Source organism: Perca flavescens, chromosome 10 (assembly GCF_004354835.1).
Source record: "Perca flavescens isolate YP-PL-M2 chromosome 10, PFLA_1.0, whole genome shotgun sequence".
NCBI classification, from domain to species: domain Eukaryota; kingdom Metazoa; phylum Chordata; class Actinopteri; order Perciformes; family Percidae; genus Perca; species Perca flavescens.
In genome coordinates, this window is record NC_041340.1 from 27,503,364 (window position 1) to 27,530,248 (window position 26,885).

At 41.9% G+C, this 26,885-nt stretch overlaps 1 protein-coding gene across 2 annotated transcripts; it reads right to left on the minus strand.

Annotated features, from left to right (window-relative positions):
• On the minus strand, nt 1-26,210 carry immt (inner membrane protein, mitochondrial (mitofilin)). 2 transcript variants are annotated; one of them, XM_028589861.1, is made up of 15 exons: nt 25,981-26,210; nt 23,978-24,045; nt 23,875-23,877; nt 23,516-23,711; nt 16,682-16,799; nt 11,538-11,630; nt 10,624-10,791; nt 8,993-9,126; nt 7,548-7,651; nt 6,108-6,243; nt 4,368-4,497; nt 3,134-3,357; nt 1,869-2,000; nt 1,160-1,289; nt 1-779 (listed from the first exon to the last, which is right to left on the minus strand). In XM_028589861.1, the coding sequence occupies exons 1-15, from the start codon at nt 26,020-26,022 to the stop codon at nt 172-174; spliced, it is 2,286 nt and encodes a 761-aa protein (XP_028445662.1). In that variant the 5' UTR covers nt 26,023-26,210; the 3' UTR covers nt 1-171. The 2 variants fall into 2 exon arrangements, with proteins under 2 accessions (XP_028445662.1, XP_028445663.1); XM_028589862.1 differs by lacking the exon at nt 23,875-23,877.
• Between the last annotated feature and the right edge of the window lie 675 nt (nt 26,211-26,885).

The window sequence follows — 26,885 nt, forward strand, 5'->3', positions numbered from 1 at the left end:
TTTTGGATTCGGCAGAATCTTAACCAGTGGATTCGGTATTCGGTCGAACCCCAAAAATCTGGATTTGGTGCATCCCCTACTGCTGGGACTACGGACTACTTGATAGTAACCAGACTAGAGTTTCAGTGGACGGTTCCTTTAAGGGTTACCAGAAGAAAAGAGCGCGGCGGCCTAGGGAGCCTGGGTGGTTCCTAACCCCACGGCGTTTGCGTACGCCGACAGCAGGCTGACCACCTGCTTGGTCTCCAGTGTGAGTCTGGCTTCCGTCAGCCAGTCCTCCGCCACCCTGCGGGCCTCTCCTCTCAGCTGGTTCATCAGTTTGGCTGCCAGCTCCAGATCCCCGTGCTCCAGGCAGTAGCTCGCGTACGCCAGGAGCCTGAACGGGTCTAAATCCTCGCTGCTCAGCTGCGAGGGCGGGGCTTCCTGTTTGTCCTCAAACAGCAGCGCGGCCTGGAGGTAGGACAGGAAATACTGGTACAGGGAGTTGTGGGTTTCGTCGATGAGGGCGACGCGGCGGGCCAGCGACCGGAGGGAGTTGAAGCGGGCGCGGAGCGAGGCCTCGCTGTACACGCCGCGCTGCAGGGACTCTTCCGGCAGGGCCGACGCCAGGGCCATGGCAAAGTCGTTGTCGCGGCAGCTGTCTCGCACGGCCTGAGCCGCCCCCTCCAGGGGCACGGTGGGGACCTCGGCGTCGGCCGTCTTCAACGTGTAGTTGAGCGCCTCCACGGAGAGCCAGAGCAGGTGAGCTTTGCGCGCCTCCTCCTCCGCTACCACGTGGCCTGCAAGAGACACCGAGGGCTTTCAGCAGAGCGCGAGACGGCCGCCTCCAGTTTTCCAAACGGGCCTACTCCGCCCCGAGTCCTCAGCTCTACATCAATTACAGAAATCTAAACTAGAACTAGTAGTTACGACTGTCTCTGCCAATCAACGGTGGAATGTGACTAGGCACACTACAGGTTGAGATTTTACACACGCACAAAATATGATGCATTGTTATTAGATTAAACTATTAATTACTTAAAATGATTAGAAAGTTCAGGGATAGAGCATGTTGTCATCAGATGACACGCTGGCTGCAGTTACTAGTATTAGTTCAAACAAACATTACGGGTCTAACAATTCCAAATGCTGTGTGTGTGTGTGTGTGTGTGTCTCTTACTGTCTATGGCCTCCTCCACCCCCTTCAGCCTTGCGTAGGCAGTGTTTACATCCAGAGTGAAGTTATCCAGCTGTTCCTGGCTCAGCTGGCGGTAGCGGGTCTCCTGTTCCAGCAGCTTACTGCTCAGCACCTGAACACAACACAACCCAACCCAACCGGCAGCAGAGCGTTGAAGGAATGACTCGGACAGTTAAGACAGGATGGGGTGGATGCTACACACACCAAGCACCCTTTCTTGCTTTAACAATTTAATGAGGTAGTATGCAGTGTTTCCTTTAGGATTTTTTTTTTTTTTAAGCAGCGGAGGGAGGTCTGTCCGAACAACATCACCACATTCAAATAAACTTTAACATAACACTATAAAATCGGCGTTGTCACATATTAACCACGATGATTAGCTAAGTAGACTAAGTGTGCCGTGGAGAAAGGAAGATAAGGCTTTCATGACAACTCCTGCCATAACTTCCATCTAAAAATTGTCCCATGGTGTCACACAACACAAAACTACATTGTGCGTCTGCCCTATTTCCGATACCGTGGCGGCAGATATTGTGGCGTGACGGGCCGCCATTTCCAATTCAACAGAGGAAACACTGCAGTACGTGATCCTAGAATAACAAAGTACTGATGTTAAACACATCATTTACTCATCGGAGTGCTCTAATATCTGAACTGAATGTGTGCGAAGAATGCAGGGCAGTGTGGAGACCTGCTCGGCGTCAGCTCGCAGCTCCTGCTCCTGGACTTTGAGGACATCTTGGACGTGGTCTTGGTGAGCGGCGGCCTGGCGCCGGAGCTGAGTCCTCATCTCGGCCTCCATCACTTCCCTTAATTCGGACAGCTACACGCACAAACACACAGAGACACACCTAATTTTAATTTGATATTGTCTAGTTACATTGATATTAGTCTAGATCAACAACTTTTCATTTCTGGGATTGCTCCAGTGCCACCGGAAATTCCCCCGGATGTCCCTCTTTTTTTGGCCGGATGTCTGTCACCTTTGTGTTGGCGTTCTAAACTCTGGTGGATTTCTGAGGACTATGGTTAACTGCTCCTCAGATCTCTGCAGGGTAAATCCAGACAGCTAGCTAGACTATCTGTCCAATCTGAGTTTTCTGTTGCACGTCTAAAACAACCTTTGAACGTTCACGTTCCACCAAAACTAGTTCCTTCCCGAGGCTATTTTGCGGCGGCACCGTGGCTCCGTACGGCGTATAGCGCCGCCCCAAGACGTTTGTGATGGGTTTAAAGAAATGCCAATAAACCAGAGAATGATTCTCTCCCATCCCGGAATGCTGTGTGGACTAGCCAGACCCTCCTCTACAGCGCTGTGGAGGAAGGTCTGGCAATGCGAGACTACGTCTAAAATAAAATAAGTTAGGGATTGGGTTCAGCTAGTCATCTCCTTGCCTCAGTAGCCAACGCATGGCTGTCTGTGAGAAAGCAGGCCGTTAAAGATCCCATATTATTCTCATTTTCTGGGCGATTCTGTGTGGGATTATGGGCTAGGATAGGCAAAAATAAGCCCCGGCTTCAGCCTATTCCTTTTTGGGTTAGCTACGGTGGCATTATCATGGTTTCTTTCATGTATGTTAACCGAAATGAAACGATTCATCAACGTCATACTTGTATTTTGGGTTTCTACTAGAACATGTTTACATGCTTTTAATGTTCAAAAAACACATTATTTTTCTTATACTGTCTGAATATTTTTGTATTAACCGCCTGTCTCTTTAAGCCCCCCACCCCAAAAAAAAAAAAGCCCAGTCTGCTCTGATTGATCAGCGTTTCCGGGTCTTCTGTATCTCCGCTCTCGGACTCTCTGTACCGCCATTGCAGCCGGGGGGGAAGACTGTAACGGCACGGTAGCAGCACTTCCCACCAATATATGGTACAGTTGGGACATCACAACAGTACAGAAGTCCTGGCGGTGCGTTTAAAGGCCCGAACCAGGGTCTGTCCCCTGCATACCTTCCTCTCCTGCTCCAGACGGGCGTCCTCCTTGTAGTGCTGCAGGGCGGTGCTGACAGCTTTCTCCAGGGCCTTCTGGTCCTCCAGCCTCTGCTGCTCCAGCGACGCCTCGATGTGGATCTGCTCTCGGACTCTCTGCTCAGCCAGCTCGCGGTTCAGCTGGTCAATGCGACGGTGTGCGTGGGCAATCAGGGCGTTGAGGTCATCCGCTGACAGTTTACCAGCTAAAAACACAAAGACACGTTGTTTTGCAAATATGTCCATTTCAGGTGCTTCTCTTGATCACGGAGAGCACGAGTGTGTCCCAACTCCATCTCATACCGTAACAGTATATAGAGGATACACCATGTACTGTCACGGCACACTCCAGCTGTTATTCTATTGGCCGCACGGGCGGGGTGGGTGTGGCCTATTTGCATCACGAAGCTGAAAAGCGGAAGCGAAGCAGACTCGAGAGGACACACGTTGCGGTGGAACATCTCAGGGAGAGACTGCTGAAGAAGATTGTGTTGTCTGACTTGTTATGATGAATTATGAATTTCGAACAACTGAACCGTCAACTGAGGGTCAATACTGGCCAGCGTCGAAGCTGAGGACATGCCGAGGCGACGGACTCCAGGCAGGCCTCCGACCCGGTCAGTCGGGCGGCTAAGCGCTTAGCTGTTCTAGTTTTCAAATGCATGAGTAAAACCAAGCTCTGAATTGCTTTTGTTAAGTCTGGGATTATAACCGCGTTCCCCAGGGTTGGTGATGCCGTGACAGTACTTAAATTGACAGAGCATTATTTTGACATTAATGGCCCGCCTGGGGTGGGGTGGGGTGGGATGCAGGAACTTTGAGCTTTGTCCCCAGCCAGATGTGAACCAGGGACGTTGCAGTTCAGGGCGCCGCACAATAACTTTAATTTTACATAAAAAAAAAAAATAATGACATTCCATTTTGCATAAGTTCTTCATCTGTCACAATCAACTATGCCCTTAACATGTAAACACTTCCAGTGTTGTTTACAGCACGCTCCACGCTGGTTCTTCCTGATACTGAATCCTATCTGCTCAAATAAAAAAATACGGATGCAATCCAATGTCCAGGTGAGCTCACAGTCTAAGACGCTTACTGTATAACTGCAGAGTCCCCACTTCCATTTTGGACTGCAACATTTTGTCAAATATTATTTATTTCCCATCACTCTATTATCAACTATCTAATAAATGTGTGCGTGTGCGTGTGTTCTTACTGAGGCTCTTCCAGTTGGCATGGATCTCTGGAGTAAGGCTGGTTACTTCCCTCTGGAACTGTTGTTTGGCTTCATTAACCAGTTCACTGTACTGGGAGACAACCTTAGCTTCTGACTCTGCAGACTGCACCTACAGACACGCACACACTGGGTTTAGTGGCCAAAAGAACTCAATAACAATATTATCACAATAGCTTTAGATCAGTAAACATTTTTAACTTTGGGCAGCAACTGAACTAATGTGAAGAATGTCCTTTGCTGAACAAACAGCCCAGATCTACTGATACTAGAATGTGTAAATGTCATGTTATCTCATTGGGCGTGGCCAGGGATTAGAACGGTTGTGCACACATGCCCAATCAGAAACAAGGCCTCTGATCAGTCGACAGACTCAACTCAATGTATCATGGGAGAAATCTTGTCAGGCTTTATCCTAGCATTAACCCGTGCATCTGTTGAGCCAGACTAGTACCGGTATGTCGGGAACTCCCAACTCCAAAAGATAGGGAACATTTTGGCGAGGGAAAAACTGGCATGGGCATTTTCAAAAGGTCCCCTGACCTCTCCCCTTAAGATATATGAATGATCTGAATTAGTTCTATAGGCACCCTCTCCCCTTTACAGACATGCCCACTCTATGATAATCATATGTAGTTTGGGTCAAAAACCATGCCGTTTTTCTCATGCAGTACAAATTATTCTAAAATGGTCTATTTGAATATTTCTGCATACTGGGGTCCCTAAACAGTTTTGGCGTTGCATAAATTAGGTCTGGCTGGAAAGCTGAGACTCTTGTGGATCCAATGAGCCTACTTCTATTTATTTGTGATGATGTTAGTCCCCATAGGAGCCATTTCATTGTGGTGAGACAATTTTTTTTGAAACTTGACCTGAAATTTGGTTTACAATAAAGGGTAAGTACAGTTTTTTCAGCCTGGATCCTATTTTCTGTTTTTGTGTCTAAGTCAGTGATGGGAACAACAATCTTTGACAATGGTCCAGTATTAAGAAAGATCGCTGCAGTTGGCAGCACAGAAACAAGTTACAATGTAAGTTAATAGGGCAATTGTCCAGCTTGTATTTACCTTGACAAAAGTGCTCGTTTTGTCACTGACAGGCTCAGATTTTTATTCTAAGTATCTGACAACATTATGAAAAAGGATCCCTTCAGAGACAGACCTTTAAAACCTCTTTGAGACCTTTTGGTTTAACCAGAAACAGCTCTGAAGTCACTAGCGCTAAACCCACCAGGATGTTTTGATGTTTAAAAAAAGGGTTCTCACTCTTTAACAGAAAAGTCGACCTCCTTAGAAATCCTTTCCATAATGTTGTCAGACACTTAGAATATTAATCGGAGTCTGTCAGTGGCAAAACAAGCACTTTTGTGAAGGTAAATACAAGCTGGACAAATGCCCTATTAACTTACACTGTAGCTTCTTTCTGTGCTGCCGACTGCAGCGATCTCGCTTAATACTGTAACCATGTCAAAGATTGTTGTTCCCATCAGTCACTTAGACACAAAAACATAGGTTCAAAATAACGGTAATTACCCTTTAACTAATAATTTTTGGAGATCCTGAGACTTTTCTTCATATTAACCGTACAGACATAAGAGTGGTATAGGTCTGAACATCAATTCCCCAGCAAGAAAACTAATCAGCATATTTCCCAAAATGTAGAATTAGCCCTTTAAAAGTCTTTTCATATGGTTGTACATAATGTACAAAATAATGTCCTTACCTTAGTGACCACTTTGTCCAAGTCCACCACCATGTTATGGAGATTCTCCTCTGCTGCTAAAACCAGCGGGCGAACAGCGCTCACCTTAAGCCCTTTAGACTGGTCAATCACTGACTTGAGACTGTTCAAGGCTTCACTACAGGGAGAGACAGACGGGAGAGACGGGGTGAGGAGGAAAACTGCTGCTAGACCTGAAGGTGAATCAGGGTGATTTTGGAATAGAGGCTTAGCAACCCTTCCCTGGATGTACTGTATACATGTTCACGTGACATGTGACTGATCGATAGCAATATACTCAAGCTATATTCTTCACTCTGGTTTCAGAGGGCAAGTATCAAACAGAGTGGAACTTTAACACTTAACACACTTGTGTGCACAGCTGGTGCTGGCCTATGAGTGGGCTATATGGATAAAATCCTTTATCACCATATATGTATAGTATATTTATATTGGCGTTTACATGGCAAATAGAGGTACGTCATCACATTAATGCAAACATTTAAAAATCTAATACTGTCATAAAGCAGCAACACTGTCACAATGGTTTGATACACCCTGAGATATTAGAGGAGAGCACCCACATTATGTACTGTAAACCGTACATCTCCGATGGCAGAAAATGGCATGCTATGGTATATTGTAATAACTCTAAGACCAAAAATGTTCAAGGTTTCGCAAGTGTTTTATAGTGGTGGCGTCCCGGCTCATCTGAAATAAAGAGCCCCTCCACTTACAGCAAAAGAAATTATTAGGGTTGTGTATTGGCAAGAATCTATACATCGATACATGGGTCACGATTCAATATATTCCAATATATATTTCGATAATGTGCGTAAGGCTATTGGGATTTTTTTTTTAAGTATAATTTTAGAAAAACTAATATTTAAAAAAAGACATGATGTGCATACAAGTCAAAGAAGTTTTCTTTAGGTAAACAATTAAGTACACAGAAAATCAAACTGCCAGTTTGGGATTGTGGTTCACAGGTTCTTAGTGAGCTAATATTTATATGCTAAAGTAGGCCAAAGTTCAGCCATAGCTACATTGTTAGCTTCTAGCAAAAAGTCAGGGACTGCTAGGCACTGTTAGGCAAGGACACTAGTGGTGTGTCTCAGCATAGCCATCTAGCGGTAGGGGGTTTAAATGCAACATAAACGTGAACCACTGTCTTACCATGAATATATTTGGACGTAAACTTAAAAAAAAAAATAGTGATACTCAAGTGTATCGATTGTTTTCTTACACCCCTAGAAAATATAATGTTAGGTTTATCAAGCTTCTGGGAAAATAAGCAGTTATGCTATTTCAGAACCACGACCACATATCTAAAGAGGGAGAAGATTGTTTAAATCCTGTAACTACAAGATGAGATGTGTAATGATGTGTGTGTGTGTGTGTGTGTGTGTGTGTGTGTGTGTGTGTGTGTGTTAATATTCTTACTTGGCTTTCAACAGAGCAGTTTCAGCATCAGTCACGGCAGAAGTTCTTTCAGCTATTGTAGCTTCTAGCTCCTTCCACTGGGCCGACTTCTCCTCAGGTGGGACCTGGATTTAATAACAACTGTAATCACTCTACTGCTAAACAATTATGTGAGCCATTAGAAGGGTCACTGCACAGAGACTACTGATCAAGTGTTTTGTAGTTAGGCCTAGGGATACCACTAACTCCTACGGCGATACCTGGGCATGAAAATCTTTTTGGGAAAGCTATAAGACAGATTCTATATGGCCCTACATTAAGTCAGAGCTAAAAACTAACTGGAGATCTTAACATGATACACTGTATTGCCAAGCCTGGTGGCCTACCAGCTTTGGCAATACAATGGGGGAAACCCTGGAGATTTTTCAGGCCCCTGTGTTATGATGAATGAGCCTTTTGATCCTCATCTCTGGCATCATGGTGGACAGTCAATGGTGAAAATGATGGAAGTGAACCGTCCCACACGTCACGTGGGCCTGTTTTCTCCGGAAATTCAAACACAGACCGTCATGGCGGCTTGTTCAGAAGACTATCTCGTATTTTACTAAAATAGTTCACCGAAATGTGCTTCTGAAAACATTTTAAGCGAGAAATAGGCCACGCAGTTGCTGAATCGGTCTTCATTTCAGATCCACAAAGGTCAGTTTAAAAAAATATCGTCAGATTTTGAGAGGCTCATTTCGCTCCCCGTTTCCGGGTTAGCACTCTACCAATCAGATGGGTCATTTGAGTCCGACTGCCGGCAGTGCCCGCCCTGCCGATTATACATGTCAAATCGGCCAAAACAAAGGCCAACGGACAACGGCACAGAACACACCGAACAGACTCGAGTCACTGACCTCGCCAGACTGTCCGATGGACGATTATCGGCTCAGTGTTTAGTAGGCTTTAAATTCACCAATTCACAGAAATCTAATCCCATCTTCCGTCTTGTTGTAATTAGAGATGTTCCGATACCGGCTCCGATACTGCCTAAAACGCTGGTATCGGAAAGTACTGGAGTTTATGCACCGATCCAATACCACGTAATAAAGCCCTAAAGAAAATCTACGTTAAAGTAGTTTATTTATGTTCTTTTTCCGTTATAACTGACTGTCAAACTGGAGAATAAAAGAAAGTTCTGGGGCATTCATTGTTTGTGTTTGTTCATGTTTCACAAAGAGTTTAACCTGAGCCAGACCGACAACAAAGATAGAAATAATATCACATCCATACAGGGATAGTAGTATACAGCTGTTAAAACCTAATGAAATATATGACACCCTGGTATCGGATCGGTACTCGGTATCGGCTGATACGCAAGTTCAGGTATCGGAATCGGTATCGGGAAGCAAAAAATTGGTATCGGGCCATCTCTAGTTGTAATCACACCACAGCCTTGTGGTCAGTAGAAGTGTGTTCTGTACCTCTGCTTCCATGGCCTCCTTCAGTTTGTGTGTGTGCCGTGCGATAGCCTGCAGGGCTGCCTCCTGAGCTCCAATGGCCTGCAGTGTAGCTTTAGCCGAGCTGGCCAGTGAGTCTTCAAGACTGGCCGATACAGCTGCAAAACAGTGCGACACACAGGCAGACAGACAGGGAAACATCAGAGGTTGACAGAGAGTTTAGAGTACGATTGAGGGTAGAGTTGGTGCAGTGGAATGTTCCTACCTCGTTCTTCTGAAAGATAACAGAGCTAGCTAGACACTGCTAAAAGGTACTAAACTCAACCTAAATTCACAAGTTGGATTTTTTCTATCGTCACAGGTTTTGCACCGTTTCATTCTCTGATACACAAGAGATGACAGCAGCAGTTCTGTGTAGGATAACAGAAGTGTGTGTGTGTGTGTGTGTGTGTGTGTGAGTGAGAGAGAGAGAGAGCGAGAGAGAGAGATGTGGACTGGCGACAGCATCCTTCATACATTACCTTTTTTTTTTATTGGAACAAAGAACACAAAGTTATCATGGATGCTCAAACAGTATCACAACATAATTCCAACATCTTGATATACAATTGCAAGCAATATTTTTAATAAATATTTATCCTTATTTAAAACATTTCCTGGTATTTTACCTAAATATATAGTATTGAACGAAAAATCAACCTCTACCCCCAATATTTTCTCAATCTCTGCCACTACTCCTTGCCAAAACAATTTCATTTTTGGGCATGCCCAGAAAATATGATAGTGATTAGCCATCGGGGTATCACATTGCCTCCAGCAAAGGCCACGGCTCTGTGAGCCTGTATGCAGTGCTGTTAATTTGGGAGTTATAAAGAATCGTACTAAATTCTTCCATCCAGATTCCCTCCAGGATCTTGAGTTTGTCGTATTTGCCTGTATCATACATATGTCTGTCCAGTCTTCATCTGTTATTTGTGAGTCAGACTCTTTCTCCCATTTTTGTTTAATGTATATTGATGAATGGTTCTTGGATGCTTGTATACTTCCATATAATCTAGAAACCGGCTTCTTGTTATCTTCCAATGTGTACGCTTTTGAGAATATTGTAATTAAGTTATGATCTTCCGGCAATTTTTTTGTTAAAATAATCTCTGACCTGCAAATATCTATAAAAATCCTGCTTTTCTAGTCCAAATTTATTTGAAAGTGTCTGATAACTCTGTAATTTCCCATTAGAGATAACCAAACAGTAAGATGGGATTCCTTTCCACACCCACTGTTTAAATCTCTCATCTACCCTAGCTGGTTCAAAACCTGGGTCAAATGCTATCCAACTTAAAACTCCAGTTTGATTCTCTAATTTCAATTTCTTCAGTACTCTGAACCATACCTTCAATGAAAATATAGTCCCAAGTACTCAATTTGTTATAGCTAACAGGGACCATTTGAGCATTAAATATATGAATATTAAAAAAAATAACTAATGAAATTTGAATGGTATTATAGAGGACGCTAACGCTGTGTTGTTGGGTACCATATGCCCCTTTTTAACTTTGAGCACCTGCCCCTTCAGAGGTCTCTGCACGTGTGTGTGTGTGTGTGTGTGTGTGTGTGTGTGTGTGTGTGCGTGTGTGCGTGTGTGTGTGTCAACTTACATGCCAGGGTGTCCTGTTCCTCCTGGTCTTGCTGAGCCAGTCTTGCTGTCACTTCTTCTACTGGTCGCTCTTTCAGTGGTTCTGTTAGGGCAGGGGACTCTGTGTCAGGGTGAACTACTGCAGTCGCTGGGGTAGCCTCGTGGCCGTGGCACTCTTTGCACTCCTCCTCTGGCGGGGGCGGGGGGGGGGAGACACAGACGCAACGTAACCTTACTTTCACCAAATACCTTATAGCAGTGATGTGATGCAGACAAACAGTGTAACCGTTTTCTTCATAACTGGCTGTATTTATTCGGTTATTTAGTGTACAGTGTGCCTCATGGAAGCGGGATGTGTTTGGTTTAGGTTTAGTGTGCGTTTTCTGATTTACAGCCAATGATATAAAAAAATATAAGGTTATTCTCTTATTTTGAAAGTGCTTAAAAAATCCTGAAACCTACAAATTTAGAATGTTTATTTTCTTTACAATACAAGTACGCTGCAAGTAACGATTATTTCTTATAGTCGAATCTTTTTTTTCTCTCATTTAAAATCGATGAGTTAATTGGTCCGTGCAAAGTCGATCGGTGTTTCCCACAGTCGAAGGTGATGTCCTCAGATGTCTTGTTCTGTCCACAACTCAAAGATATTTAGTTTACTGTCACAGAGGAGTGAAGAAACTAGAACAAATATCCACATTTAACAAGCTGGAATCTAAAATCAATTAATCCACAATCAAAATAGTTGGCGATTCATTTAATAGTTGACAACTAATTGATTCATCTTTGCAGCTTTAATTTAATATAATGTAATGTAATTCCACGTGACATCAACATTTATTTTTGGCCCGGAGCCTTCCATCCACTTGTGATCTATAAATTGATTTAAATGTCCAAACAAAGGTTGAATTTCTGCTTTTGCAGCTTGATGGTTACCTTTGGCTGCTTTTCCCTCGGTGTCACATGGAGCAGGGACTGATTGGACCTCACCCATGGCTGAGATGATGTGACTAGCCTCTGCTGAAGCCTCTGGGTGGGACACAGATACAGAAAGGCAAAGAGAGTTTGTGTTTGTCTTTGTGTGTTTGTGCCGTAACGTTGTGATTTCTTTTGTTTTATAAAATTATTAAAAAAATTAAAAATATAATACAAAATGATTAAAATATAAAATTAAACCAGATTCATTTTCTTTAGTAGTATTTATCACAGAGCTTGTACTAGACTACATTACAGTGTTCCTCCTCAAGCAGTAAAGGACCTATTCGTAGGCTACAAACAACATTCTAACACCAAAGCGTGATTTATGCTTCTGCGTTGAATCTACGCCGTGGCTACGTACGTAGGTAAGTGGAGACACGGCGATGCATGCCGCTCGGCCGTGGCTGGGTAGCGTTGCATTCCCCCCCCCCGACTCATTTCCTGGTTCTCCTTCTCCATAAACGACATGAAATCAAGAAAGGGTCAACTCTTCCTGCTACAGATTTTCCACCGTGATCAGAAAGAACAGGGGAGACACTTTGTTTCACTCACTGACTCTAGAGTCGCTACTCGCTCTGAAGCTAATCGCCGTCACTCTCTCACTTGCTCTACCACACACACACACACACACACACACACACACACACACACACACACACACACACACACACACACACACACACACACACACACACACACACACACACTTAAAGAGATCGCGCACACACCAACGTAAGTATAAACTTTAGGCGACTTACGTAGGCTACAGAGAAAGCCTCCGCAGGACCATAAATCACGCTTAATGGTGTCTAACAGGACTGCACCTGATGATTATTTTCAGAAGCAGTGAATTCTGGCATTTTGCTTAAATGGCAAACAGTCAATGTGATGACTTCATTTCCTGTCAATTCCCTTAAAGAGTTTCTGTATCTTGGGGGATACAGTCATTTAACAGGCTGTAGGGGGAGGGGCTATGGGGGGGAGGGGCATTATGTGGTTGCAGTTGATGAGAAACACTGATGGTGTGATGGGTCATGTAATTAGGTCATGTGACTTTATACCAACATTCCAAACATTTGTATCAAAATCCAAAATGGCAGCAAACGTGGACAAAGACACTGGCCATGAGGTAAGTGTTTTTACATTTTTCACGATTATGATATTTTAGAGCGATTTTGTTTTAGAAAATAGTTTTTTACGGATAGTTTTACATGTTCTTGTGGATATTTTTAAAATAATCTTCTCACAACTTTGATTATCAGGCATTGAATGCCTGTATCCTGGGGGATACATTGCCCATATAAGGGTATTTAACAGGGCTGATCACTCACAGATATATTTATGTTTTGAGGCCGGTTCTCTACAGATATTGAATAGGATAAAGGTGTGCAAAATTGATTACTTTTTTATTTTACTCTCAAATGTGTATTATTGATGAATTCAACATGTACACATGTTTTCAGGGAATTTCTGTCAGCAGTTTCTACAGTACAAGAAAGAGAGGTGAAGTCTGTAGTTTTGCCACCTGATTGTTCATCAGATTCAGAGGAGGGATCCAGTGAGGAAGTTGAGGAAGATGAGCTGTATAGGCCTACAGAGGGACAGTGTGAGGATGACAGCAGCAGCGGTGACAATTTGAATGGCAGCTCTAGTGATGAGGCCGAGGAAGGAGCAAAAACAGAATAAACAAGCAAACCAGAATAAACGAGGGAAGATGTTTAGGTAATGATTAGAGGAGTATTTCAAATTGTTATGTGAAAGATCTAGTGGTTTTGCTGTACATATTCTATCTGTGTGTGTCCACATGATGTGTTATGGTGATGTGTTAGTAAATGAGTGGAGGGAAGAGGGAAGGAACCCCCCTTCCCAATACTTTCTCTATTTTACACACACAACACACACACACACACACACTCTCACACACACACACACACACACACACAACAACACACAGGAGTTTGTGTAAAATTGCATATACTTAGGTGGTTTATGTTGAAGATTGGGGAAATATTGATATAATTTTTCCTTTTCAATAGTTGGAGAAAAACTGAGTTTGAGCACCAGTCCACTGCTACACAAAGCTGCTTCACTGCACCAGACGAGCTCTCCACTCCACTAATGTACTTCTCCAAATTCTTCAACAAGGACATCTTTGAAGTCCTTGCTCAGCAGACAAACTTGTATTCCTGTCAGCTCATTGGATGCAGCATCAACACTAATGTGTCTGAAATCAAGGCTTTCATTGGAATGAAGCTGATCATGGGTATAGTGAAAATGTCTGCAATGGAAAACTACTGGGCAACAGATACAAGATATGAGAAAGTAGCAAATGTCATGCCACTCAAGAGGTACAAATGTTTATCCAGGATGCTCCACTTTCAAGACAACATGAGCTCTGAGTCCAGTGAAGATCGCCTTGTGAAAATAAGGCCTGTACTGGACCACATGAGGAGCAAGTGCATGGAAATGGAGAGTGAGAACCAGTTCTCAATTGATGAAATGATGGTTCTTTACAAAGGAAAAAAAGCTGGAAGTCTGCGGCAGTATCTACCCAGTAAACCCAAAAAATGGGGTATCAAGATCTTTGTCCGCGCTGGTCTGTCTGGATTTGTGTATGACTTCATGGTCTATACAGGGAAGTCTACATTTGGTGGTTCTAATCAACCTCAAGGCAAAGAGTTTGGGTTAGGTGCAAATGTTGTCCTGCAGTTGTGCAAAACCATCAGAAACCCCTCCGACTGAGTTGTCTACTTTGACAATTTTTTCACATCGTTGAGATTGGTAACACATCTAAAAGATTCTATGGGCCTCAGAAGTTTGGGCACTATTCAAAAGAACCGCTTGATGGGTTGCAGCGTAGAAGAAGATCGAGACCTCCTACAAAGAGGAAGAGGCAGCTTCGACTTTGGTGAGCTCCTGTGCGTCTGTCAACCCTGTTGGCCAAGTGAGACGCTACTCTAGGAGGAGAAGAAGAGAAAGATAAGTGTGCCATGCCCCAAGATTGTGTCTGAATACAATACTCATATGGGAGGAGTGGATTTGGCAGATATGATGATTGCCCTGTACCGCACTCCAACAAAGTCCCATCAGTGGTACATGGGCATATTTTGGCAGATAGTTGACATTGCTGTCAATAATGCATGGCTCCTCCACCGGCGTGATGCAGCAGCTCTTGGTCAGAAACACCAGTGTCTGAAGGACTTTAGGCTGGATGCTGCCAGGGAACTCATCTACCTTGAAAAGCAGAAAAGGGGACGGCCATCCAAAGGAAATGAAGACAATACGCCAGAAAAAGTGATCAAACAGCCAAAGGTTCCCAGGCCAGTGGATGGCATGAGGTATGACAGGATTGACCACTTCCCTATCCTGTCAGTGAAAGGCCAATGCAGGATGTGCCAGGATGGGCAGACATCCATCATGTGTCAGAAGTGCAAAGTGAGGCTTTGCCTGGTCACTGGACAAAATGCTCGCAACGTTTTCTCAGCTTCCATTGCCCATAGAATATATCTGGTGTGGGGCACCACAGGGAAGATGGTAGAATTAAAAAAAGAAAAAACAGGAAAAAGGTGTTTTAAAAATCGGCACATGAACTGTTTAAAAAGTTATGAAATTTTAAATGTATATCCTACATAGGCAATACATCTTGGGAGAAAAAGTTCAGTTTTTTCCAATTTTTCTAATCTTGTATGGATAACATGAAACAATTTAGCTAATTAATTGTTTATGAAATGTTTTAAAAGTTGTCATATGAACTATAATAAAAAAGAACACATTGAAAAATGTTACCCTAAATGGGCAATGTATCTCGGGAGATACAGAGTGTAACTTAGAAAATAAAGGTCATATTTTGGAAAAAATGCATGAACTGTGTCATTTTAGTCTAGATATATACAAAAATAGCAATGAATAATTTTTCCATCAAATTTATTTATGCTTGCCCATTAAAAGGACTAAAGGGCAACAAGCTGTGTTTTGGATGGTTATTTGCTCTGGCCAATCACAATAGAGAGAGGGGATGTCAGGCTGTATCGCATGCAGCAATGTACAACTGTTAAGCCAGATTGCTGAGTTCTCTTTAAACAGAGGACTAAAAAAAATGTCAATCATAAAATAAAACACGGCCAAAGAATACTAATAAAAACATACCGCTTTGTGGACTAGAACAAATGTTATGCCCACACATGATAAAAATATTGTAAAAAAAAAATCACCAGAGAAATAAGGGAATTTGATTTCAGTTGCCACCATCTTGCTCCGGGACGCCTTTGTGTATTATCCTTAGTTGTTTTCACTCTTAAGTGTAGTGAAAGGCCGAGGAGCACAGCTTAAGAACAACAGAAGAAAGCTTACCCTGAGAGATCTCTTGGGGGGCATTAAAAACAACATAGTGCACAGAAAACACTTTTAATTCAGTAACATTTTTGATTGCTTTTCTTTTTAAAGGATACGATAGAAATGATACGATAGAAAAGGGACACGAACCCCTAACCCCGAACCCTATGTCAGCCACTGCTCTTGGAAGAGAAATTTAACATCCAGGTTAATGTCAATCTTTATCTCGATGCAAAACTAGGGTATGCAAATTCAAAATTTGAAAAACTATTCAACAGCATGCAAAGTTATCAATTAATTGGGTGCTTTACCAAAAACAGGGTGCGACCAAATCATGTGCGACTAGAGGAAAAGTTAGTCTGAACTCTGCCTTCCAACACATAGCTGTGGCAATCATTAGGGCTTGGGTACACAATTCAATATCTAATAATCTAATAATGCCTGCGATTGGTTGTTTAACGTTACACATCGCAGAGACACGCAGGAAAAACTATACGATACACAGAGACGGGGCTGAAAAAACTTAAACAAAAAGATTATGCTGTAATGTGTAATGTTGTAATTTGTTTTTATTTTGTAAAACTGGTGGAAATAGTATCGTTCAGGAAAGGGTATGAAAAGTCACGGTATTGGTATCGGAATTGAATATTTTTGAACGATACCCAGCCCTAGCAATCATGCTGCAACGTACAACGGTGGCTCACTGCAGCGAGGTGGCTGAATGAAAGGAGTGACATAATGTCTGAGTCCGAACCAAATTAGAGCCTTACCCTCTATGCTCTGTGTAGGGATGGGACTTTCTGCCGCCTCCTTTGCCTTTTTCTCCGACTTAGCTTTGGACGCCTTCACCGGTTTGTCCATCATAGAGGGAGGCTGGGCCGTCTCCACCTAAACAGCAGGAACAGAAGCCATTTTAACAGAGGCCTGAGAGTCTCAAAATGTTTTTGTTTAGAGCCACACATCACAATCACTTCTGTACAAAGTCTAATCTATTAACGATGGGTGTTGATTAAATATGTATCTGACACAGCCTTCTTAATTTAGCCCACCTTATTTAATTTTTTTACATACTACTTGATCTAAATACTGAAGGCCCTGATTTAAAACTATTAAGCTAATGAACATAAAATGACTGATCTGATATTTATTGGAATAATACAATGCTAGAGCAGAGGTGCCCAAAATTCTTTCATATGAAGGGCCAAAAATGTACCTGGATGAAAGGCCACAAGCCAAATCCTTACCCTAACGCTGATGACGATATGTGAAAATGTATTCGATTTGATAGAAAATGAACATTCTAATTAATCTAAAATAAAGTTGTGGCTGACTCAGAGCCAGCGATGTTAGCATGGCTCACAGCACATGAGGGAGAGCGGAGAGAGAGAAAGAATACCGTCATTCTTGAAATTCTTCCTAGATAAAAACTTACGTACGTAGGTTAATAAGGAAGTTTACCAGCACTGTGCTTTACATTGCCGTAAAACTCAGATAAAGTACTTTTCAGCTGCACAAAATGTACGTTTCGTAGTGATTACAGTTAGGATTTTAGAGCACTTTTAAAAATGGGAGAATAAGCATGAGCGTGTCAAATGCCACGGCGGGCCAAAATAAAAAGGGAGCACGGGCCAAACTTGGCCCGCGGGCCGCAAATTGGGCAGCCTTGAGTTAGAGAGTAGAGGTGGAGTCCACTCCCAGTTGTGCAGTCTGCTTACAGATATCTTTTACCAATCTTTGGCAGAGTACAGACACATGCTGCAGAGAGCACACAAACCAGACAAATTTCATTTTGTTCTGTCATCAAGTTAGGATAAGCTAACTGAATGTTTTAAGCTTCGCTAATAAGAAAGAGGGGAGAGATAACGGATTGGTTACCCTCGTAGCTTAGTGGATTTTGCCAATTCTGCAGCAGGGGTTGTAGCCGATTCTGTGGTCTGTCCTGGGACCAGTGGTCTTCTTCACTGTTTTGAGAATACAGTACTGTACTCTGTTTCTTTACTGTGTTTCTTTGCTGTACTCTACTGTGTTGTGTCCACCCCAGCCTGCTAGTATTGCAGCGCTGCTCTCCTTAATGACAGCTGGGCTCTACAGTGCAGCACTTAACTGCTTATGGGAGTGAGTTAGTTCGTGAATGTAAAAAATTATTTGATGCACCCGTGGTTGACTCTATTTATGACTCGCAGAATTGGAGAGGGGGTTGTAGCCGATTCTGTGGTCTGTCCTGGGACCAGTGGTCTCTGACAGGGACCAGTGGTCACAACCACTAGGGGCGCTAGAGACACTGGGCGCGACCAGCTCCTCAGTGGTCTTCCCTGTGGTCCCTGTGGTCTGTGAAGCGGCTTTAGTATTGTCAAACCCTTCCCTGTCGTTTTGGCAGCACTGTTAGCTGGATAAATGTCAGAGATCACAATCTTTTGTCTATAAAATACACTATATCATATATATTATGATTAATATTGTTATTATTATTGATGATGGAGATCCGTGTGGTCAGGACCAGCTGGTCTCTGGCAGGGACCAGTGGTCACAACCACTAGGGGCGCTAGAGACACTGGTTGCGACCAGTGGCACAGTGGTCATTACCAGCATCTTACTGGCACAAAGGGCACTAAAATGACTGGTCCTGACCACCTCCTCTGTGATCTGGTCTGTTCTTTGGACCAGTTGAGTGATCTGTGGAGTGTTTATTTTTAATACAACTTTCACGTTTCTCAAAGTGTGAGCAGAGTCGCCTAATGTGAGAAGCCATAATCGTTTGTCTATCCAATGCTATTGATCACTATTATTAATAAAAATCATAATAACAATGATTAAATTATTATGATTAGTCGTAGTTGTATGAGTAGTACTATCGACTATGCAGGTCCATGTCTTCCATTGAGAATTGAAGATTAATTTTCAATTGGTTTTTCGATTATGCCATGGCTACATGGCCACTGCCTTTAAACTAATGAAATGAAGTAAACTGTTGGTGATTCAGTTCCTGGCCAATAAGAAGCCATTTCCAATTTTGATGCCAGGTGTGATCATATTGATCATATGCCGTATGCTCATTCTTTTTTTTACAAGTATTTTTATTGCTTTAGAGAAGATAAAGTGCAACATTACAATGTCAATAACAAGACCTCTTTCAATTAACCCCATCCCACCCACAACAAACCCTTGAGGAAAGGAAAGCTAAAGAAACAAAAAATAATAAAAACACCTTTCTTCTATTACTCATGATAGCAAATAGTGTAATCAGTGTGCTTCACAAATCTTAGCAGTTATTAAGAGGGACGTGTAGTAAGTCTTTCAAAGTAAGCCAGTAAAGGATCCCAGTTTTTGTAAAATGTTCTGGTTAATCCTCTAAGAAAGTATTTGATTTTTTCTATTTTTAGAAACATCATAATATCAGAAAGCCATGTGGAGGCTTTTGGTGGTGTAGATGTTTTTGTAGTATTCTCCGTCATGCTATTAAGGTGACAAAAGCAACAACACTTTCCTTCCCATTGGACCTTACAATATCACCCCCTTTTACTCCAAACACGGCCATTGTAGGGCTAGGTTGTAGATCTAAATCAAAGGCTTCATTTAAGACCTCAAATATTGAAGCCCAGAACTCTCTCAACCTGGAACATGACCAAAACATGTGAAGTAAATCTGCTCTGTCCATTCTACATCTTTCACAGATGTCATCCATGTCAGAGTATATTTTGGCCAGTTTAACCTTACTGTAGTGCATACGGTGAAGAACTTTAAACTGAATCAAATTCAAACGTGCACGAGAAGAGGTCGCATTCACCCAGCTTAGAGCTCTGTCCCATATAGCATCTGATATATTTGTCCCCAACTCTTCTTCCCATTTTGCTTTGATAGGATCCATGGATATACTGTAAAGTGAGATTTGAGACTCATGACTTCACAGAGCAACTTAGAGAAATATGCAGTATTCCTCTTTCACAAAGCCGAGCCAGATGTTTGATGCCCATGATGTTAAGGCAGAGTTTCAGAGAGTTAAGACAAATAAGAGCATGGGGCCTGATTCTATTACAGGAAGATTGCTAAAGCACTGTTCAGAATAGCTTTGTGATGTGTTCTGTAAAATATTTAGGATATCTCTGGAGCAGTGAAGGGTCCCAAAGTTACGGAAGGAGTCCAATGTTGTTCCGGTGGCTAAAAGCGGAACCCCTAAGGTGCTAAATGACCTTAGACCAGTGGCATTGACTTCACTGGTCATAAAGTCATTTGAAAGGCTGGTCAAAATGGAACTGATAACTATGGTGGAGGAGGCTTTAGACCCCATGCAGTTTGCATATAGGGCAGGGATGGGGGTAGAAGATGCCTAACTTTCTGTATAAGCACCTGGAAGGTCCTGGCACTCATGCCAGACTTTTATTTATGGATTTTTCATCAGCTTTTAATACTATTCAACCACATATTTTAGCTTGGAAACTGCATACCTATTTTAATTTTGATGTAAATTTTGTCGGCTGGATTGCAGATTTTTTAACATGTAGATCTCAGAGGGTTAGGGTTAATGGCTTTCAGAACAGCGCTCCTCTTCCACTGGCTCTCCTCAGGGCTGTGTCCTGTCCCCGTTGCTGTACATTCTTTACACCAATGACTGTAGAAGCCAGCATGAGAACAGGCACATTCTGAAGTTTGCTGATGATACGGTCATCATTAGCCTGCTCCGTAAAGATGAATCTGAGCATGGGCCAGTTGTGGATGAGTTTGTCCAATGGTGTGATGAGGCCTTTCTCCAATTAAACTCCACAAAAACCAAGGATATGGTCATTGATTTTAGGAAAGTATTCCTCCCACCATCTAAGACTTTCATTAAGGGAACTGAAATTGAGTTTGTTGAACAGTACAAGTATCTGGGAACTGTCATTGATAAAAACCTGAAGTTTGATGTGAATAGTGATGCAGTCTGTAAGAAGGGACAGCACTTGTACTTCCTTAGAAGTTAAACACTTAATGTAGATAGGAAAATTATGTCCTTATTTTATAAATCTTTTATTGAATCAGTTCTTATGTTTGCCATGATTGCTTGGTACGGTAACCTTAATAGAGACAAAAACCACCTAAGCCATATCGTAAAGGTGGCTGGTAAGGTGTTTTCACAGTCCCCCTTGATGGTTATCTTTGACCAGCAAGTTCTTCGCAAGGCCCGGTCTATATCTATAAACCACCCCCTTCACTCTTTGTAGTAGTAGTTGTAGAGTTTGTAATACTCCCATCAGGTCGCAGATTTAGAGTACCTCGGTTTAAGACCAGTAGGGATAAAAACTCCTTCGTCCCATGTGCGATAACTCAGCTTAATTTGCACATGTAATGTAGTACTTGTTTTGTTTTTAGAGATTGTTCCAGTGGTGATAAATTCTGTTGTGTGCATTACACAGGAAATCTTTTTTGTACTCATGTCTTGTATTGTTGCCTCTATTTGTATGTGGCTTGAATGGGTTTCTTTTTATCTTTCACTTCTAACTGCATATCAAGTTTCCCATTTGGGATAATAAAGTGACTTAACTGAACATAATTGAATTACATGTTAGAGATTTGGCCTCTAAAGGTTAGAGGGGTCTGGCAATTGAGAAAATGATGAGATGTGTGTTTAAATGAAATGACGAACCTGAAGATATCTGAAAAAACTTTTAGTGATGTTGAATTTACTGACCAAGTCAGTGAAACTGAGAAAGATGTTATTTAGGAAAAAATCTTTACATGTTGAAAGGCCCATACTGTTCCACTGTTTGAAAGTATCGTCAATTTTAGCAGCCGTAAAAAGATGATTATTACGCCGTATGCTCATTCTAAAACCACAAAGGGGGGAAAATATGGTCTAGGATATACTTTGCTTGGATTCCTTGGATTCCCAGGCCCATTCCAACGATCTGTGTAAGTAATCTTTGACTTTTATTGTTTTTATTGTTATTCGTCGAGATATGCTTACGTGATCAGACTCTTTTTAGATTTGAGCCATCTTCTGTGTCTTTGACCATAGCCTAACTGAAATGTCATTGAATATAAGCCCCAAATGAAGAAGAAGCTTATAAAGCCACAAGAGGCCCTATCAGGACCCATGGCCTCTTGTGGCTTTATAAGCTTCTTCTTCATTTGGGGCTTATATTCAAACAACATTTCATAAAGAGAGAGAGCAAGAGAGAATAATGGTTTCTTTAAAGCACTTTCAGTGCCCAGAAAAGTTCTATATAATTCCAACCCATTATTTTATGTTTATAATCTGTCCTCTTCCTTGTTTATTTTTTCCTATGTTGTCATGAACTTAAATGTTTTCTATTATGCAGTCCACAATTGACATCCTGGCGAGATTTGAGGGTTTTCCAGATTTTATCCAGAAAAAATCCTTTGAACGATCAGGTGATCAGGTGCTGGATCAATCAAGATGATTTGACTGTTACTTTTGTTACTGTACTGTAGGCTACTTAAGTTGAATTTGTAATTAAACTTTTACATTTTTGTATTTCATTTGATGTTGCTTTGTCAGTCAACTCTACATTTTTTCCTCCACTACATGTATTTGACTTTAGTTTCTAGATCAAGATTTGATACAAAGGGTAATGTGATAAGCTTTTAAAATGCAACACATTGGTAAAGTTTAAACCAGTCAGGAAGACATGGACCTGCATAGTCGATAGTACTACTCAAACAACTACGACTAATCATAATAATTTAATCATTGTTATTATGATTTTTATTAATAATAGTGATCAATAGCATTGGATAGACAAACGATTATGGCTTCTCACATTAGGCGACTCTGCTCACACTTTGAGAAATGTGAAAAGTTGTATTAAAAATAAACACTCCACAGATCACTCAACTGGTCCAAAGAACAGACCAGATCACAGAGGAGGTGGTCAGGACCAGTCATTTTAGTGCCCTTTGTGCCAGTAAGATGCTGGTAATGACCACTGTGCCACTGGTCGCAACCAGTGTCTCTAGCGCCCCTAGTGGTTGTGACCACTGGTCCCTGCCAGAGACCAGCTGGTCCTGACCACACGGATCTCCATCATCAATAATAATAACAATAATAATCATAATATATATGATATAGTGTATTTTATAGACAAAAGATTGTGATCTCTGACATTTATCCAGCTAACAGTGCTGCCAAAACGACAGGGAAGGGTTTGACAATACTAAAGCCGCTTCACAGACCACAGGGACCACAGGGAAGACCACTGAGGAGCTGGTCGCGCCCAGTGTCTCTAGCGCCCCTAGTGGTTGTGACCACTGGTCCCTGTCAGAGACCACTGGTCCCAGGACAGACCACAGAATCGGCTACAACCCCCTCTCCAATTCTGCGAGTCATAAATAGAGTCAACCACGGGTGCATCAAATAATTTTTTACATTCACGAACTAACTCACTCCCATAAGCAGTTAAGTGCTGCACTGTAGAGCCCAGCTGTCATTAAGGAGAGCAGCGCTGCAATACTAGCAGGCTGGGGTGGACACAACACAGTAGAGTACAGCAAAGAAACACAGTAAAGAAACAGAGTACAGTACTGTATTCTCAAAACAGTCTCATCTAATGAAGAAGAGATTCCAGCTAGCTTTAGCACATTGCCCCAACATGCCGTGGTTCCATCCTGACCTGTTTCTTGACGGGGAGGCCGTTGTCTTGAGACGCGGGTCCCAAAGCTAGACCCAGCAGCCAGTCTGAGTATGGAACGTTGTTCTCCACGGCTGCTCTGAACTTGTGGTCCCATTTGGCGTAGAGTACTGTCCCTCCGATGCCTCCGCCTACTGTCAACAAGCCAGCAGCAACCACTTTAGCAGCACCACCACCACTGTGGGGGAAGAGGACAGAAAAGGGTAGACATGAATGTGATGTCAACATGAGGTGTGACAAAGTCTTGCTATCAGCTAGAGGGCTAAATGTAATGTGCAAGCATGTGTGTGTGTCTTACTGTCTCTAGAATACTTGTCTATAAAACAGTATTTCACATATGCCCACTTACCCAGGTGGTTGACATGTAGTTGCGCTGTGTGTGTGTGTGTGTGTGTGTGTGTGTGTGTGTGTGTGTGTGTGTGTGTGTGTGTGTGTGTGTGTTACCTGGACTCTCCTGCTGTGTAGTGGCGGCAGTGTTGCAGATTGGTTAGAGGGGTTCTCCCGCAGTTCTTCTAGAGAGCGGGGAGAGAGAATGACTATTAGACAGACAGTTCATGCAGTGTTTTTGCTTGATCTTCACCGCCTAAAACATGCACAGGTCCAATGTTAACTATAATTTCATTTAAAAAAAAATCTTATTAAATCTGAACTATGATATCATGAAGTAACATCTAACAAGGAAATATACAAATTCAAATAACTGCATGCTACCAGGAATGGCCTTGGTGTTGCGGAGCAGTGAAATTCACTTAAAAAAGTATGGTTTGACAGATTTCTGCATATGTGAATGCTTGTAAAACAGCTATTAGAGGGAACTCATGCAGAGGCTAATATTTTCTCAGGTGGACAGCACAGCAGCAGTATGTGGTCAATTTTTGTTATTTGGAAAGCATATCACAGGAAAAGATGTTTCCTTACATCTTTTCCTCGCATCTCTCTCTAACCTCTTAACTGGGAAGTGCAACAGACCTTTTTCAGGGCAGACATGTTGACATGTCATAGTAGAAAAAGCACAGGTGTATTAAAAACCATTAATAATGGCTGCATTCCACTTAGGAGAGACCCTGGTATTGTGCATGCTGACTCACTGAAATAGCTTACTAGGACACTTGATGGAATGGAGCCATCCTTAAGGATATCAATTTCAGCTGGGCTTTTCCTACTATGACAAGTCAACGATGTCTGCTGTGAAAAAGGCCCATGGCAGAGTGAAAAGACACTAGTTATTTTTTCCTTTTACCATATGTGTTTGTTATATTACATGTTCTGGTGCCGTTTCTGTTTTTCAGGTTTTGTTGGAATAAAAGTTTCACTTTGTTAAACAATAAATAAAAGTCCTATTTCATACATTTCAAACCAAGGTTTCAGCAAAGAATAGGTTAAACGGTGTACAAAGCCCAGTCCCACAAATGCATCCATCAAACACTTGAAATACATGTATTCATTTTATAATTCTTTGTTGTTAGCAATATGAATGGCAAGTTACCCAAATCACCAGAACTACAATGTAACCGTTAACAACATAAAAGTGCTGTGCGCTGAACATGTTTCTCATATCACAGGAATGGCTATTACAAACATTTTCACTCTTTATTACATGTGTTTATACCCCCTAAGATACAGAAACTCTTTAAGGGTTCAACTATAGCGACTGCAAATAAAGCGAAGCAATAACGTTATTACAAGATGACCGTATTTACTTATCCGGGCTGCAGCCTACCGGTTAAGGTCAGACCGAGCCGTGTGATGTCATTACTGGGTAAGAAAAAGGGTGGGTACCGTCTAAGATCCAGTTCTAGACACATTTCACTCTGGATCTTTTACGTGCAGTTTAGAGTCCCAAATTCCCCCTACAGGGTCTTTAATTAATTATTAACCTGCTAAGCAACCTGTGCTACCCTAACCGGTCTCAAATAATACCCTCATCATTTGGGACACTAAGTTTTTGGAAAATAATTCGGGACACTAAACTTCACGTAAGCCTTTTCCAACATGAAGCCGACATTTGTTTAAGAGGCTTTTAAATAATGCAGAGTGTAGCTAAATAACCTTCCCGGCCTTAACTTGATTAACTAGCATACATACATGGACCAGACAGGGTTATTTTAATGTAATTTAAATATTGCAATTCAGCAAACATTATGGTTGAAATGTCATTAGCCATGTGTCACGTTAGACTAGAAGCTAACCGGCTAGCACTGACGTAATGCGTTGTTTTCATTGGCTCTCTCTGAGGACATCTTCACGTTGAATGGACAACCGTGTGAATTCTAAAGCCGAACGTTATGTTAGTGTTAACAGCCCAGCCGTGTTTACAATAAAAAAAAAAATCCAGTATGGCACCTTGGGCCAGTCTGTGGGTCACAGTGAATGACAACATGGTAGCTAAATGGGTAACGTTGACGTTAGCTCGCGCTAGTAAAGGAGGGGTTAGTTGCGCGTCTTACCCGGGCTGTGGCATTAGCTCCTCTCAGACAAGCCCTCAGCATGGTCCACAATCACTCTTTTTACCCAAATGCTAATTAATTTAACCTGCACAGTAGCAGTAGCAGCTCTTTTCTCCTCAGTCCTCTCGTCCTACTTTTCGTTTTCTTCCGCCCCTTCTTCTTCTTCTTCCTTCGTACGTTAGGTAGTTTAAACGCTTGTGTGCGCAATACTGCCTCCCTCAGTCAAAAGTAGAATTTTAACGGAGGCTTTTCTCAAGCTCTGGTAACATGGTTGCTTTTTGACCAAATAGATAAAATACTTCCAATTACTTAAATGCAACAACAAGTTTATAAGAAATTCTTTACTTAACTGCCAAAAGAGATTATATTCTCAAAGACTTTGGTAAAGAGACAATTACAAAAATTAGATGTAAATACTAAAAATTCCCTGTCCCGCCAAAGATGAAAGAAATGCAATTTAAAATTATGAATAGGATTTATCCGACTAATGATTTCTTAAAACGATTTAAAATGGATGTAGGAAACTGCAACTTTTGTGAAAATGAACCCAAAGACTTGATCATCTTTTCTGTTTGTGTGAAGTTGTTCAAAGACTTTGGCTGGACCTTATTCAATTGCTTGTATCTAAAGGAATTCAGATAATGAATATCAATTAATGATATAAAATGTGGTATTTTTCCCAATGATTACAATGATTTTGGCATTAACAATGTCATTCTGTTGCGTAAACATTTCATACACAAATGTCTTTTTTTCAAGAAAATCCTAATATAACTCATTGGAGGAATGAGTTGAAACTTTTTTTATAAATCTTTACTACTGATTAATAACAAGAATGCAGGGAAACTGGCTTCTTTTATAAACATTATCGAATAATTGCCCTTTTGATTTATTTTCTTTTGAAT